The sequence below is a fragment of the Solenopsis invicta genome, chromosome 8 (assembly GCF_016802725.1).
Source record: "Solenopsis invicta isolate M01_SB chromosome 8, UNIL_Sinv_3.0, whole genome shotgun sequence".
Taxonomy (NCBI): Eukaryota; Metazoa; Arthropoda; class Insecta; order Hymenoptera; family Formicidae; genus Solenopsis; species Solenopsis invicta.
The window spans coordinates 3,914,422-3,930,003 of NC_052671.1; the positions used below are offsets into that span (position 1 = coordinate 3,914,422).

General features: G+C 34.5%; 3 protein-coding genes across 5 annotated transcripts in view; 1 reads left to right on the forward strand and 2 right to left on the reverse strand.

The window, feature by feature from the left end:
- Positions 1-2,199, forward strand: part of LOC105199627 (unc-112-related protein) — a 51,815-nt gene extending 49,616 nt beyond the window's left edge. The window contains exons 6-8 of the mRNA XM_026134595.2: positions 185-397; positions 497-733; positions 981-2,199. Coding sequence (XP_025990380.2) covers positions 185-397; positions 497-733; positions 981-1,181 — 651 coding nt within the window. The 3' untranslated portion in view covers positions 1,182-2,199. The remainder of the gene's footprint in view (positions 1-184; positions 398-496; positions 734-980) is intronic.
- A 191-nt stretch (positions 2,200-2,390) lies between these two features.
- Positions 2,391-6,274, reverse strand: LOC105199628 (testis-specific serine/threonine-protein kinase 3). 2 transcript variants are annotated; one of them, XM_039452506.1, is made up of 4 exons: positions 6,187-6,274; positions 4,448-4,621; positions 3,343-4,008; positions 2,391-2,768 (listed from the first exon to the last, which is right to left on the reverse strand). In XM_039452506.1, exons 2-4 carry the CDS (start codon positions 4,562-4,564, stop codon positions 2,607-2,609), a joined length of 945 nt encoding a protein of 314 aa, XP_039308440.1. In that variant the 5' UTR covers positions 4,565-4,621; positions 6,187-6,274; the 3' UTR covers positions 2,391-2,606. The 2 variants fall into 2 exon arrangements, with proteins under 2 accessions (XP_039308440.1, XP_011165104.2); XM_011166802.3 differs by lacking the exon at positions 6,187-6,274 and adding an exon at positions 5,165-5,662.
- On the reverse strand, positions 5,916-14,881 carry LOC105199626 (bifunctional glutamate/proline--tRNA ligase). Of its 2 annotated transcripts, XM_039452494.1 has the most exons (12): positions 14,839-14,881; positions 13,540-13,725; positions 12,052-12,428; positions 11,614-11,965; positions 11,365-11,536; positions 10,439-10,840; positions 9,912-10,365; positions 8,043-9,833; positions 7,558-7,953; positions 7,086-7,477; positions 6,856-6,999; positions 5,916-6,355 (listed from the first exon to the last, which is right to left on the reverse strand). In XM_039452494.1, exons 1-12 carry the CDS (start codon positions 14,879-14,881, stop codon positions 6,196-6,198), a joined length of 4,869 nt encoding a protein of 1,622 aa, XP_039308428.1. In that variant the 3' UTR covers positions 5,916-6,195. The 2 variants fall into 2 exon arrangements, 1 of the variants encoding a protein (XP_039308428.1); XR_005575345.1 differs by lacking the exons at positions 5,916-6,355; positions 6,856-6,999 and having other exon boundaries at positions 7,209-7,477; positions 7,558-7,754; positions 7,832-7,953.
- Between the last annotated feature and the right edge of the window lie 701 nt (positions 14,882-15,582).

The window sequence follows — 15,582 nt, forward strand, 5'->3', positions numbered from 1 at the left end:
GCCAACATCACTGAATTAATCATTGTTAGACATGTGTATAAAGCTTGCCACATGTTGGCGTTGGCCACGTGCCAATATGTATCATATATAGTACTCGAGCTCCATGAAGCAAAACTAAAATGTTAGGATTGATTCGATTACTCGCTTGAATTCAATTCTATCTCACCATTCTGTATTATTCCAGGAACAGCAATACGCGAAGTGGATGGCCGCGTGCAGATTAGCAGCCAAGGGCCGTACCCTCGCCGACGCGTCCTACGAGAGCGAAGTCAACAGTATCATAGCCTTTCTCCAACTGCAGAGGCCTGCGCCCGCGCCTGCCATCAATCCGAATGCTTTGGATATCGTGCCGGAGGACTACGTCGCGCCTAGATTCGCGAAGAAATTCAAAGGAAAGGTAATAAATTGTTCGTTCGATCGTTCGCATTCGGCCTCAACGATCACATCAACTAGCTTTGATACCAACATTGATATTTACTTCTTTTTTTCCACGTAGTTGGTTCAGAGGATCTTGGAAGCACACGCAAACGTTAAAGATCTGCACCTCGTCGAAGCGAAGCTGAATTATATCAAGGCTTGGCAGTCTTTACCAGAATATGGTATTTCACTTTTTATCGTACGATTTACCGGCAAGAGTAAAGACGAGCTGTTAGGTATCGCCAATAATAGGTTAATGCGGATGGATCTTCACAATGGCGATCACTTAAAAACTTGGAGGTATAACACTATGAAGGTACGTGTCCCCATTGCGTATTATTTTCTACGTTACGTCCTCTCGTAGACTTTTATTCGCGGATATCTATTTTGACAAAAATATAATGTTAAAAATTAGAAAATGATCATAAATACCCCATTAGAACATTTATTATTATTACAATTATTAGAAAAATAGTTTAAAATTGACTGAAAAATTCATAATTTCAAGAAAATATGTTTTATATTTAAAAGATGTATATCTTGATATATTGTCTTTTTCATAGGCGTGGAACGTTAACTGGGAAGTAAAGCACATGATGGTACAATTTGAGGAAGAGAATATCATTTTTGAATGTCAATCAGCAGACTGTAAAGTCGTCCATGAGTTCATAGGAGGCTACATCTTCCTATCGATGCGCTCGAAAGAGGCGAATCAAACGTTGAACGAGGAGATGTTCCACAAGTTGACCGGCGGATGGGTTTAATCCAGAACTGCAATACGAGTGCATAAAACCTAAACGGGTTTTAATATATTCTGAGAAGCGATGACGCGAGGATGAGATGCGCTCCGCGCATCATTTACATATGTTGCGCTCGTTTGCGTGCCTGTTCAAGGACCGACCGTTTTTGCATGTTGGTTGGACACTTGTAAAAATACTTAAATCTGGTCGTATTTATCATGTTTTAACACTGTATGCTGTAAATAGAATATTGTCCCTTTTACGCGCGAACGGAAGTTTTAGCAAGTTACAGTTATTTTTATTCGACAGGAGGCTACTTCAGAAGTTTATGCGTCTACCTTATTTATAAGGTAACTAACAATATTGATAACCGTAATCGTGGCCTCTTTTCCACGAAAAGAAATCCTTTTTCTATATATACAATGATTTTATACATAGACATCTACGAAACTATATTTTACAAATATGGAGATTATACTTTTATATGAAACTTTTTCTACATAGAAGAAGAATCTTGTCATTGAATAAATAATGCCGAATCTAGGACCAAATACGTCAAATCCGCACAAAGCAAAAATCTGCAAAACATATCGTAGAGTGTTAGGTAACACTCTGCACAACAAAGAAAAATATTTCAATTTTAATTCTTTAAGGAAGGACAACGTGAAACCGTCAGTAGTTTCAATGTGGTTTTATTTCGACCACGGCCGTCCCGAAAGAACCCAAAAATTACTTTCAATTAATGATTTACGTTGCATGAAAACTAAAGTCTTGTAATCCTCCCTCTTATAATGCGTGTCAGTGTCCTCTTCAATGTTACAAGGTGCTATACTAACAGAGCTCGACTTCACAACGCAAGAGATCGAATCGTGTAAATTATTTGTTATTTTAATGTAAATTAGATGTAGAGGAAATATATTACTTATATCGTTATATATTACATTCACAAAAGATACCCCGTTATATGTGTATGTAACAAAAAAAAAAGATTATAGTTTTGTATATTAATAGGCAGTAACTGTACAATAAACTTATTAATGTATTCGAGATTTTTTTAATTTCTAATTTCTTCTTTTAGAATTTCTTTCTACCGTACTATGAATTAAATTGGCAGTTCACGATAGTCAGATAATATGTTGATAAAAGTGGTAATTGATTAACATTTTATGTTAATCGATTAAATTTCTTTTGTATTACCTCGACAAGTGTTTCCACCATTATTCAACCATTAAATTATTATGGACGTCTTTATTAAACAACAATACGTTATCAACATTCATGTAAGTTCGCACTGGTCGTGCAATCTAATAGCAAATGAAAAAGATATATTAATAAAGACAAGTGTAAATGTTTCCGAAAATGATTATTTCAAACTTTTTAGCTTGCAATCTCTTATATTTTCAATTATAGTATAGCTTGTCGATGTGTCGATTTTCTTCGCGAATCTTGTTATCCCACGGTGATAGACAGTTGCGGATCTTTCCCCGAAGTGTTCACTATTTTCGAGGATGGTTTAGTCTGGTTTTCTGAATTTTTTAATGCCGGTACTGCCCTCGCTGCAACAGGTACGTTTCCGGTTCCCGACCCGATCAGGTTACCGCCTCCACACATCTAATTGTATAAGCGACAAATCGTGTTACGTTTCATCTTTGTGTAGAATTATTTCTCGGATTTATTGCAAATATTTCATGGATAACTGCATACTCAAAAGTAAACTAATCTCTATGTAACATGTCTACCGCAAATGTATTTTATTGTCTCGATCAAAGGTTCCTGGTTTCCTATTGTAAATGCACTGGATTACGACTGAATAATGTAAATTATGTCTTTATACATCAAGAAAAATTAGTTTTTTTTTAGTACGTTGTAACTTACATTATAATACTTTTCAAAATATCTTGAAAATTTTTTCCAATTCATTGATTAATAGATAATTGTAATAAATTGTCACAAATTAGAATCACAAGAGATTTGTAAATTGAATTAAATATTCGCTTATTACCGAAGGATAAATAAATAAAAAAAAAAATTCTGTATATTCTACCAGTTTCTATTGCGATTAATGGTGATTGTGTAAAGAGCTTTTATATAATGCATGGAAAAAATTCACATGATTCTTCACTTCCATCGTTGTGGAGACCAGGGACCTTGAACGTAATATCATAATTATGTTGTTTGTTATAACCGGAGTATGACTCGGTGGAGCAGAATGAACGAGTCTTCCTGCGAGGGATCCCGTTCTGCCCTTCCTCGCTCTCACCCACTCGTGACACAGCACTCTCTCAAGGGTAAGTCTGAGAGTGATGTCCGGCTCGAGGATCTGCCGGACAATGTTCTTTGCTAGCGCGGACACGGTGTCGCGGACACGGGATCTGAACACCCAGTTGCGCGATATCTGGTCCTTGAGGAGCTTCCGCGGATTCTCGTCGTCAAACGGCATCGTCCCGTTCAGCATGATGAAGAGAATGATGCCGAGCGACCACACGTCTGCCAATTTCGGATTGTACGGGGTGCCGGCGACGACTTCCGGTGCGGCGTAGGCCGCTGAGCCGCAGTACGTTTGGCTGAGGACTCGTCTGCCCTCGTGATCCATACAAAACCTAGCAAAACCAAAGTCCGCCAGTTTCACATTGAACTTTCGCGAGAGTAGTATGTTCTCGCATTTGAGATCCCGATGGGCAATGTTCTTGCTGTGCAAGTAGTGCAAGCCGGATGCCATTTGACGAAACCACAATCGCGACTGCTGCTCCGGCACCATACCATTGTTCTTCACAAAGTCCAGAAGATCGCCATTATCAGCGTAGCGCATGAAGATGAAAACGCGCGGGCCGCGCTGCAGAATGCTGTGCACCTGCGCTCGATCGAACGATGCGATTAGGATTGCTCGTTGACGACGAAGAATTGGGCAAAATATGATAGAAAAAAATTATAAGAATTACAAATATTAACTATAATTGTGTCAAAATCACTAATTCCTTATTGTCTATATAACTTTATTATAATAATAAAGTTTCAATGTAATCTTTCGTTTAGAAAGCGCTTGAAGTTTTAATACGATTAAATCCAATTTTATTCGTTATTGTAAAATATTGTAATTGTAAAATAATGATGTAACAGTAAGAACAGTTCATTCGTTTGACAGAGGAAGAAAGAATTATTTCTTGATTCCTGATCTTGGGCAGTTTAAAAAGAAAGAGAGAAAGAAGACTAATGTAAATTCCATCAGAATTGTTTCTCTCTTATTAATCAGAGAGAGGAAAAGAGAGAAAGAAAGATAAACATTTCCTTACTTGAATGATATGTGGATTTTCTATTTTTGTTAGAATTTCAAGTTCGCGAGGAAAGAACTTGTCTAAAAAGTCGTTTGGCGCTTTCTCTTTATCGAAGATCTTACAGGCCAGACGCATCTTCTTGGAACTCGTTCCATCGATATACTCTGCGAGATGTACAGTCGCGTAAGAACCCTGCAAGTGAGAATTCCGTAGTATTATAGTATTATAGTATGCAGAATTTTTACTCATATGGTATCTGACAAATAGAATCAAACGACATTGAAGTGATTCCCAAACATTGATTATATTATTGAGTAGAAAATGATTAGGGATGAAAAGTAATATGTTATAAGTAATGATCGTTACTTTTACTTTTTTTTATAATAATAATTTGGCAATGACGCTTAAATTTTTCCTAATGATAAGACTAGAGTTACAATAGTCACTGTTGACAAGTAACTCATTACCTCCCATCCTTGAAAATTATTTATATTCATGTAAAATACTATTAATTAGTGTTTAGATCATGATTTTGCTTACACAAGGCAATGATATAAATTTTTTAATTTGATCTGCTTATGGAGTCTGTAAATAAATTAAATAAATTAAAAAATAGTCAAAAAATTAATTAAACAACGATTAAATCGTTGTGTAAATTGAAGGAAGCAAAAGCAGATGAAAAGGGAAGAGAAAATTGCGAGACGTCAAGAAGAACGAAAAACTAAAAGGAACAACCTGTCCAATCTTCTTGCCAATAAGATAGCCCCGTTGTTCAAGAGCGTTCACCTCCGAGTTTCGAGGGCTAAGTCGCGTGGCCATGCCAATGACCCTTCATCGACCCCTCATTACTGACCTTTCCCCTCCCGAGGACGGGAAGTCAGTAGAACCTTCAAAGACGTCTTCTCCCGACACGTACGTGGGAGACGTTTACAGGATTCACTGGAAAAATTTCTCTATCTTGCTCTTTTCGCGTTTACGCGCACTGTCCCTCGGCCGGCGGTGGCAAGTTTCGTTGACGCAATTTCAGCGGTAAAACGAAACATCACCGGGTATCACGACGGAATGGTGTTTCGCTGCTACGTTGATGCTGCTTTTGGCGACAATGCGGATCCGTTCGGTCATTTGAAGCGGCTGCGAGCACTAGAATTTTGGACAAGCCTGGGACCAGCTTGTGCCTGGTGTGCGACGAGAGGAAGGTAAGGATCCGCGTTTCATTCGAGCGTAGCCATTATACTTGAAAGTGAGAAACAATCAACGCGCGAGATCGATTGTGTACACGGATCTCTGATTACTTCCCGTCACAGAAATGCAAGCCAATTTTTAGTGCTCACTGGCTATTTCCTTTCGTACAGTAACACATGGTAAATAAGCTTTTTTTTTTTAGAGAATATGATCTTTAAATTTTAAAAATGTTGATACAATTATCCGTAATCATAATTTCCAATAGTTCATTATGTAATTTTATATGGATAAAAAAAAAAGAGTATGAGATATTTAAAAAAATATATAAAAATTGAGTTAAAATAGACAAAGTTGGAGCAGATAACAAATATTAAAATATAAGAATAGATTTATACATTATTGAAATATGCACATGCTATTAAACAAAAATTTAAATATGAATTATAAAAAACGTAATTTTATAGATTAAAGAAAAAACAGTAGATTTTTAATTATTTTAAATGATATAAATTTTCTATTATTCATATATTAAACAAATCTCAATCAAATTAAGTAAATGTTGTATAACAACCTACTTTTGTAGATTAATAGCTACGACCAAAAAGTGTATAAAACTTCGGTTTGTTTTTGCAACTATGGTGAATACATTTTAGCTCCTTGAGGCGTTCTTCTGATGATTTTGGTTGCTCAAATGGTATACACAAACTCTTAGCGCCCATTAATGATCCGCTCTCTGCGTTCTCACTGTAATTAGTTATAAATGTTTGAAACAAACATTTAAATTGAGTAAAGAAGAAAGAATTGCTATTCAATATCATTCTTGTATACGTACTGTTTTTTTTTACTTATTTTTACTTGTATTTTATATATTATTTTTTACTAGAATTTATTTTACTGTAATTTTATGCTTTTTTCGTTTATTTCAGATCAAGATAAGTATAAGTAAAGATGTTACGAGATGACACAAATCAAATGGAAATTTAAAATACGTTTTGTTTATTATTTCTTGATCGTCTACCTTTAACTATTCAGACGCGAAGACTCTAACTTCTTTTAAATATGTTTAGATAAATCTAAAAATCACTTTAGCTCTTAAATTCAAAATCTGCAGAAAACAACTTTTCATTAAAAAAATTTTTTTTTAAATCAACATTTTGATCATTTTCAAATGCATCCCGTATTTTAAATAATGATAAGAACATATAAGCGCATAAAAAATGCTTTTTTATATACAGAAATTTTACCTTGAGCTATCTTCCTTAATCTTGTCCTCACAAGTCGATTCTCCGCAGAAAGGTGACAATAATAAATTCTTTTTATTGAGCTCGGTGTTGAAATCACTCCACTTTTCTACTTGTTTAATATGTTCATGTAATTTTGTTCTCGCTCTATAAACAGATAAAATTGTATGTTATTAATGTACGTTGTTATTTTTGAATCGAGTATTATCGATTCAAAAAATTTTGGAGTTTACCTCATTAACATTTCCTCTTGCATATTTTTCAGCATTGAAGCAACCAACTGAACCACATTGTCCTTGTTGCCAGCTATTCGCTGGAAGGTATCTCTTCGTACCAATGTCACTTGATTTTTTTCCAAATCTCTTGGACCAAGTTCGATTCGTATTGGCACACCTTTCAGCTCCCAGTGGTTGAACCGCCAACCGGGTGTTCGATTCTCTCTAAAATCAGCTTTCACTCTAAATTTACCTTCTTTACTCAATCGTTCGACCAGCTTGGAGCATTCGGTTAGAAGTTCATGTTTCTTTGATTCAGACATGCTTGCGGCTATACCGCACGGAATCACAACAATTTGTATAGGTGCCACATTCGGGGGTAACACTAAACCTTGATCGTCACCATGTATCTAAATAAAGATATCTATGTTACAAAGTACATAGCTTATGCAAAAGATCAAATATTGTTTATGATGATGATTGTACTAACCATTATCATGACTCCAATCGTTCGGGTAGTTAAACCCCACGAATTTTGATAAACGAACATCTTTTCGTTCGTTTTACCTTCCACCTGGATATTAAACATCTTCGAGAAGTTTTGTCCTAGATGATGGCTCGTCGCTCCTTGTATCGCGCGACCATTAGTAGAAATAAATGCCTCGACTGTTGTGGTATAATCGCCACCTGCGAATTTTTCCTTTTCAGTCTTTCTGCCCCTGATAACGGGCACCGCTAATAAGTTCTCGTAAACTCTAGCGTACATATCTAAAATCTGCAACACTTCTTGCTCCGCTTCGAGTTTAGTAGCAAACGCGGTATGACCCTCCTGCCACAAAAACTCTCTAGTACGTAGAAAAGGTTTAGGATCTTTGAATTCCCATCTCTATAAATACAAAAATAAGGTAATCAGAGCAAAACAGAATTAAGTTAGAAGATAAAGACAAAAAACAGCAATTTCATAATAGTATTTACCACGACATTGTTCCATTGATTGAGCCTAAGTGGCAACTCGGTATCCGACCTCAGCCACTTGGCATAAGCCGGATACATAATAGTTTCCGAGGTAGGCCGTATAGCTATGGGCTCCGCTAAATCGTTTTCGCCGTATTTTGTCACCCACGCGACTTCTGGTGCAAAATCCTCTACATGCGCCTTTTCCTTTTCTAACACGCTGCGAGTAACAAAGATTGGAAAATAACATTCTTCCACACCCATCGACTTTATTTCATCGTCGATGTACTCCTTTATGACCTTCCAAATTGAAAAAGTCCACGGGCGAAGAATGTAACATCCCGACACATCATAATATTCTATCATTCCGCTCTTTGTGATAACTTGTGAGTACCAATCATTGAAGTTTTCCTCCTTTTTCGCCTCCAGTCCTAATCTCGTTCCCGTTTTGCTCGAATCTACATCTTTACTATTCGCGCTTTTCGCAACTTCTTTCTCCGACATTTTTTCGGGCTTACTTTGCTTTTTCGATGCTGTCTCCGGCAAACTCGCAGGTTTCCAATCCTGACCAGTCATATTTTTGTAGTCACTCTTCAAACTTACGAGAATCTTGACTTCTTCATCAATAATGCTCTTGTCGGCTTTCGAGCTCTTTAGATTTCGTACTTTGTCGCCTTGCTTCTTTATTTCTTCACATATCTTTTCCGCTTTCGAAATATCTTTGTTCCCCGCCTTTACCTTACTTGCAGTACTATCAGTTGGCTTCCAATCCTGACCAGTCATATTTTTGTAATCACTTTTCAAACTTATGAGAACCTTGACTTCTTCATCAATAATGCTCTTATCAGCTTTCGAGTTCTTTAGATTTCGTACTTTGTCGCCTTGCTTCTTTATTTCTTCAGATATCTTTTCCGCTGTCGAAATATCTTTATTCCCCGCCTTTACCTTACTTGCAGTACTGTCAGTTGGTTTCCAATCCTGACCAGTCATATTTTTGTAGTCACTTTTCAAACTTATAAGAACCTTGACTTCCTCATCAATAATGCTCTTATCAGCTTTCGAGCTCTTTAGATTTCGTACTTTGTCACCTTGCTTCTTTATTTCTTCAGATACCTTTTCCGCTGTCGAACTATCTTTATTCCTCGCCTTTACCTTACTTGCAGTACTATCAGTTGGCTTCCAATCTTGACCAGTCATAGTTTTGTAGTCACTTTTCAAACTTATAAGAACCTTGACTTCTTCATCAATAATGCTCTTATCAGCTTTCGAACTCTTCAGATTTCGTACTTTGTCGCCTTGCTTCTTTATTTCTTCAGATATCTTCTCCGCTTTCGAAATATCTTTGTTCCCCGCTTTTACCTTGCTTACAGTACTATCAGTTGGCTTCCAATCCTGACCAGTTTTATTTTTATACTCATTTTTCAAATTTAAGAGAACCTTGACTTCTTCGTCAATAATGCTTTTGTTGGCTTTCGAGCTCTTTAAATTTCGTACTTTATCGCCCTGTTTCTTTATTTCTTCGGATATCTTCTCTGCTTCACAAATTTCTTTATTATCCGGCTTTGTCTTGCTTTCAATGCTTGCAACTTTAGTGTTAACTGGTTCCATATTGGTTCCAGGTTGTATTTTAAGAGGTGTAGTTGTATGTCCGTCGGGTATATGGAACAATATAAGAGGTTGTTCCTGTGACGAGTAGGGACTAATAGGTGCATACGGGACATCACAAATAAAGAATCCCTTCCTCTGAAGTTGAATTATCTCTCCCTTTTTCACGCGCTTCAGTTCCACTTCGCCCAGCATTGGAACTTCTTTCTAAAATAAGAATTTTTACGTGCAATTAGTAACATATAGCATAATTGTTAGCTTGCTTGTAAGTGAATCATTCCTTACCCTTGTATCTTTAGCAACAAAGTCTTTAAAATCCTTGTCTTTGTCCAAAACCGGCACACTCATAATGTGATCGAAGTAAACGGCGTAGCATTTTATCAAATTTGATTTGTCCATTTCTGGATCAGATTTGGGTAACGATTCAACTAGCCATGTGAGCTTCACAGTATTTTTGTAATTGGTGTCCGTCAAATTCAATCGAGCCTCCACATTCGTTATCTTACCAGCCTGCTTATTTATTTTTTGTATCATTAAATTACCCCAATTAATGAAGGTTGCATTCTGTCCCTCAATCAATTCTTCAGCATCCTCTCTTTCTATCAATATTTTACGGCCCACTCGCATTTGTTTGAAACCTATAGATGAATCTTTAGGATGATTTTGTACCTCCAACCATTTGTCATCAGCGTCGATTACGTTAACCTTTACCAAGTTATTATCATTTAATGCAGTATACCTAAAATTGTAGATAATACAAATAATTTTTATAGACTATTCTATTATCAAATTTTTAATTATAATTTTGTTACCTGATCGCGATTGGATCAATGACTTTCTTGTTGAAAGCCCATATTTTGTCCCATTCCATAAAAACCACAGATTTAGAGCTACCTTGAGCAATGATGAATTCTTTCAAACCTTCGACTGTCATTCCTCGTCTCAGAATGCCTCTCACTGTCGGAAAGCGTGGATCATCCCACCCATCAACCATACCCTCATTCACAAACCAAGTCAACTTCCGTTTAGACAAAACCGTATACTTCATATTTAGCCGTGAATATTCCCAAATGTGTGGGCGACGCATTTTCAAAGCATCAATTATCCAATAAAATTGAGCATCTCTATCGTGATATTCCGTTGTACGCAAAGTATGAGTAACGTTCTCAATAGAATCGACAATCGGACAGGCAAAATCGTACGTAGGATACACCCTAATATAAACAAATAAGAACAATAATTCTATAATTAAATTGTAATTTTTAGATATAGCAACATTATTAACTAAATTTATTTATCATATTATCAATAGTACATAAAACAATTAATGTAATTAGTATTTATCAAACGTAAAGTTAGTAGGCCTATGTCAGTTACAACTTACAACCATTCTTAGTACTAAATAATTTTTACACTCTTCAGCTTGTTCAATTTGCTCATCACATATTCATCAGACTTGAAATATAGTTATTGTATAAAGCTGGAATATATAATATATAATGCTAAGAAGCATCTACAAGATCCCCCTCTCCAAAAAATTGTTTCAAGTCCGATGAACATGCAGCTCAAATAAGCTGGAGAATTTAAAAATTATTATTCAATACTATGAATCGTTACGATTCTCATAGACCTGTTAATCTTATGTTTGATAATTTTGTCAGTTTGATTTATTATTGTTGATTGATTAATATTTATCGATAAAAAATTTTGTTAAAAAAAATATTAAAAAATATAGTACTTGTATTTATCTCCAGTACGTGGATGTGGTTCAGGTTTGCAACGGTAAATTGTTGGATCCCGCATGCATCCATTTGCTGATTGATAATCGATCTTCGCTCTGACACAATACTGTTTGCCCTTTTCAGTACCAGATTTCATTTCATTCCACAATGCTAGATTTTCGTCAACAGCTGTAAAAAGATGAATTATTATTATTACTATCAACCAAATAGAAAATTTATATAATCTTTCTTCTCAAAATAATTACAATTATCTCGATATGCAGATTTCATCTTTTGATCGCGTTCCACTTTCATGAGATCCGCCGGAGTACCATCCACGTATGCGTTTCCAGTCTTAATTAAAGTAGTACAACAGTCTTGCAACAACTCAAAGTAATCCGAGGTGTGCGTAAAACGATCAGGATTAATTTGCAATAATTTTAAATCCTCCAATATAGCTTCTTCAAATTCCACAGTTTCCTTTGCTGGATTTGTGTCATCAAATCTCATGATAAGCTGCCCTTGGAAAGTCTCGGCATAATACTGATTTAAAAGAGCTGCTTTAGCATGACCAATGTGCAGGTAGCCGCTTGCTTCCGGTGGAAATCTTACTACTACCTACAAAAAATAAATAACACAAATTTTAGAATTGATGAGTTTACAAATCGATTTAATTTGCACTTTATTGTATTGTATAAGTTTACCTTGCCCATTTCTGCTCCAGGTAGATTAATAAATTTGCCCTCCTGTTTCCTTGTTTTGGTCTGCTTTTGATTCGAGATTGGAGGACAATTTTTTATCATCATAGAGATTGCATTGTTGACATTAGTAAGAGATTCTATATGCTTGTACCATCTAGTTATGTTACAGTAATCTTTCTCATACACTTTTATGTATCCATAATGATACAAAGAGCAAAACATATGAATATCAGCCAATGTTAATCTCTTGCTGATTAACCATGTCCGTAATTTTAACACATTATCCAAGCGGGTAAAGAGTTCCACGATGTCTTGTTTTTGCAATAAGAGGGCAATGGATATCCAGTGATCTGTTCTTGTCATTTCATGATGGTTGTCGCCTAATAATATAAGTCACATAATTCAGTAGAATATATTTCATTGTCAGTTTAATTTGATATAATATTTAACAGGATTAGTATTTAACAAAGATAGTATCTCGTTATTTGTACCAAAGATGAAATTACTTTTTTTCAATAACTGCAACTTTGTTTCTTTTTATTTATAACTTATAGCGTTTTTAACTGTAGTAGATGGTTTGAACTTGACCCATGATAAATAGATATAATAACGTCTCATACACTACTTTAGATTCTAATTAAATGGTTTCAGCATATCATATTAACCCCTAAAACTAACACTGAGACTACAAGTCTGAAATCTAAAGCTAACATTGAGAAGAAAACATTAACACACCTTGGGTTGCGTTCAAACTCATTACGATAAGAACAATATTAATTATATTTTTCTGGTAACTAGTAACTAATTTGGTAATAATTTGGTAGTAAGAAATTATTAATTCACTTAATGTATTAAAAAATATATTTTGATTTTAAGTTCTTAAAAGAACTGAGATTTATTATATACAAAATAATGCAGCATACAACCAAGTGTTTAATAAATAAAATAGTATTGGAAATGTATATAAAAGTTTTCTATTTAAAATAGCAATGTATAAATATTACAAATTAATAGAAAAGAAACTAAGAGATTACTTTTTACTCTTTGAGTAACTATAACTAATATGTTACTTTGTGTAAGAGATTGTAACAATGACCAGTTACTACTACAAACTTGATATGTATCATTCCCAATCCTGATATATATCATTTTATTTTAGAAAAAAAAAATTACATTTAACTCCAGAACCTTATTGAGAGTAAACTTTCATCCAAATTTTAATTCAAGTTTAATATAGCTTTTATTATTAAAATTTTGATAGCTTAAAATAACATTTAAGATTTCACTTATATTCAATTATTGTTAGTTCAATTATTCTATCATCTTGCAAATTTATAAAGTGTTTAAAAAATTACTGATGTGAGTCAATTTTCATATAGAGTAATGTTAATGTGAGAAAAAGTATAAATAAGACTCTGACATTAACAGTTAGACTTTCAGATTTCTTTATAATTGAGTAATCATATATAAAAATATTTATAAATTATATACCATAAAGTGTAGGAAGCATTTCCCTTGAAAGGTATCGGGTAACCTCAATATTTCCCATTTCCAGTAACATGTCATCTTTATTGTACAAGCAAACATCCGATTTGTCATTGTGAGTCTTGTTCCATAGTATTGTTATTTCATTTTTCTGAGTCTCAGATTTAATTACTTCGGTCACCACCAGCACATCTGTATAAGATTTAACATTAAGATATAAATGACACAAAAACAAAACTGTATTTCTACATTGATATACTCCAAATTAATTTTATGCTATTATGTTATTTTATGTTAAATTAATCTTTATGATACAACAAAAAAAAGTAAAATATACATCTTATTACTTTATTAGTCCATAATTATCATATGTCTAAGTATTTTTACATCTTTCTAAAGTGGTTAAAAAAATCTTTACAAATTCAGTGACATATTCTCAAGTTTCTAAAATGTATATTTTATTTAAAAAGAAATAAAATAAAATGTATAATTTAATAGTTTACTTTTGAAATTTCAAGAAACTTTTTTGAATAAAAATAGATCAAACATAAAATATGATAAGGATTAAACACAGTGCTATTATTTTACGTAAGATTAAATATACAATAAATCGAAATGTAAATAATTATTTAGAATTAAAAATTTCCAAAAACTTAGAAATTCCAAAATCAGAAATTTCCAAAAATATTCAAGATTACATTATAACAAGTTAGAATAAATTAATGTTACAAAATAATTCTCAGCTCGATCAGTATTATCATAAAGTCAGTTTAACGTTTATTTTTAACATTATACAAGCAATACATAAAAGTTTAAAGGAATACACAGTGCTGTGTCAGCAGTGTCAGCAACGACACAGCAGGTTGATCGCGAAAAAAAGAATGACAAAATTTTTGAACGAGTGTCATTTGTTCAATAACTTGCGTTTTCACGTCACACTTAAAACATGTGCACACCAATTGTACGGTACTAGAGTGGAAAGTGTCTTTATTCATCGCCTGTGACAAAACAGCTGGAACAATCATCTAGGACATATCTCAACAAATGCAACAACGTAATAATAAATTTAAGATATAGGATTTAATAATAGGATTTAGGATATAGAAAAATCAAGTAGCTAAATATAAATTACAAAAACTAATAAAATGGATCCAGAATTCATAAAAAAAAAGAGGAAAATCCTTTCATACATTCACATAAAAAAATTATTTGCCTTCGGTGTTCAAGAGCAGAACGCTCTACAAACCGAAAACGATAAGTGATGTAAAAATTCAACTGGATTGCATGTAGCTAGCAGGATTTTACCTAAGACAGAATGAACTGGGTTGATGGCGAGCTTGTACGCCATTATCTTGGCACGTTTACTCCAACTGAAATATACTTAACGCTAACACACGCTACCATGCACCACGATGAGGTTAGTTACCACTCCTCACTCTCCACTGTTCTCCACGCGGTGTGACGCGGTGTCACTCACGCGACAGCGTCCACGCCGTCCACGCCGTTCACCAGAGAACATGAATAGCATGATGTAAGAAGCAGCAAGCAAGGTGAAATAGCGCGTATCGTTGGCGCGACGGCGGCTCGATGAGCCAATGAAATTTTAGATTCAAATATACCCGCGCAATTCGAATACGAAACAATTATACGTACTTAAAATGCAGATGTTTTTAGAAAAATTAAATATAAAAATGTAAAAATACTTGAAATAATACAAAGTCACGTATGAATTGCAGTACCCTGCATTTGGCCCCAATTCTGATTGATCGAGACGTATGATTTATTGTCTAAGTACTTGTTATGTATTTTTCTTCTTACGATCTTAAACCTTATATATTTGATATTTATTTTTAATTTATAGTTTTCGATTTTTAGTAGCGTTTTTTGTCGGAAAAGGGAAGTAGCATTTTTTTCGCCGGAAACAGAAAGTGGTGTTTTTTTTGCCAGAAACACAAAGTCACGTTTCTTTCGCCGAAAACAGGAAGTGGCGTTTTTTCATCAGAAACAGGAAATGGCGTTTTTTCCGCCGAAAACCGGAAGTGGCGTTTT

Coding starts and splice junctions, on each gene's coding strand:
- LOC105199628 (XM_011166802.3), bottom strand. CDS start 5,248: ATGGCCACGCGACTTAGCCCTCGAAACTCGGAGGTGAACGCTCTTGAA. Junction 4,009..4,447: donor AAAATCCACATATCATTCAA/GTAAGGAAATGT, acceptor GATCGAGCGCAG/GTGCACAGCATTCTGCAGCG. Junction 2,769..3,342: donor CTCCACCGAGTCATACTCCG/GTTATAACAAAC, acceptor TTATACAATTAG/ATGTGTGGAGGCGGTAACCT.
- LOC105199626 (XM_039452494.1), bottom strand. CDS start 14,881: ATGGCGTACAAGCTCGCCATCAACCCAGTTCATTCTGTCTTAG. Junction 13,726..14,838: donor CCCAGTTCATTCTGTCTTAG/GTAAAATCCTGC, acceptor AATCTTATACAG/ATGTGCTGGTGGTGACCGAA. Junction 6,356..6,855: donor ATTAAGGAAGATAGCTCAAG/GTAAAATTTCTG, acceptor AACTAATTACAG/TGAGAACGCAGAGAGCGGAT.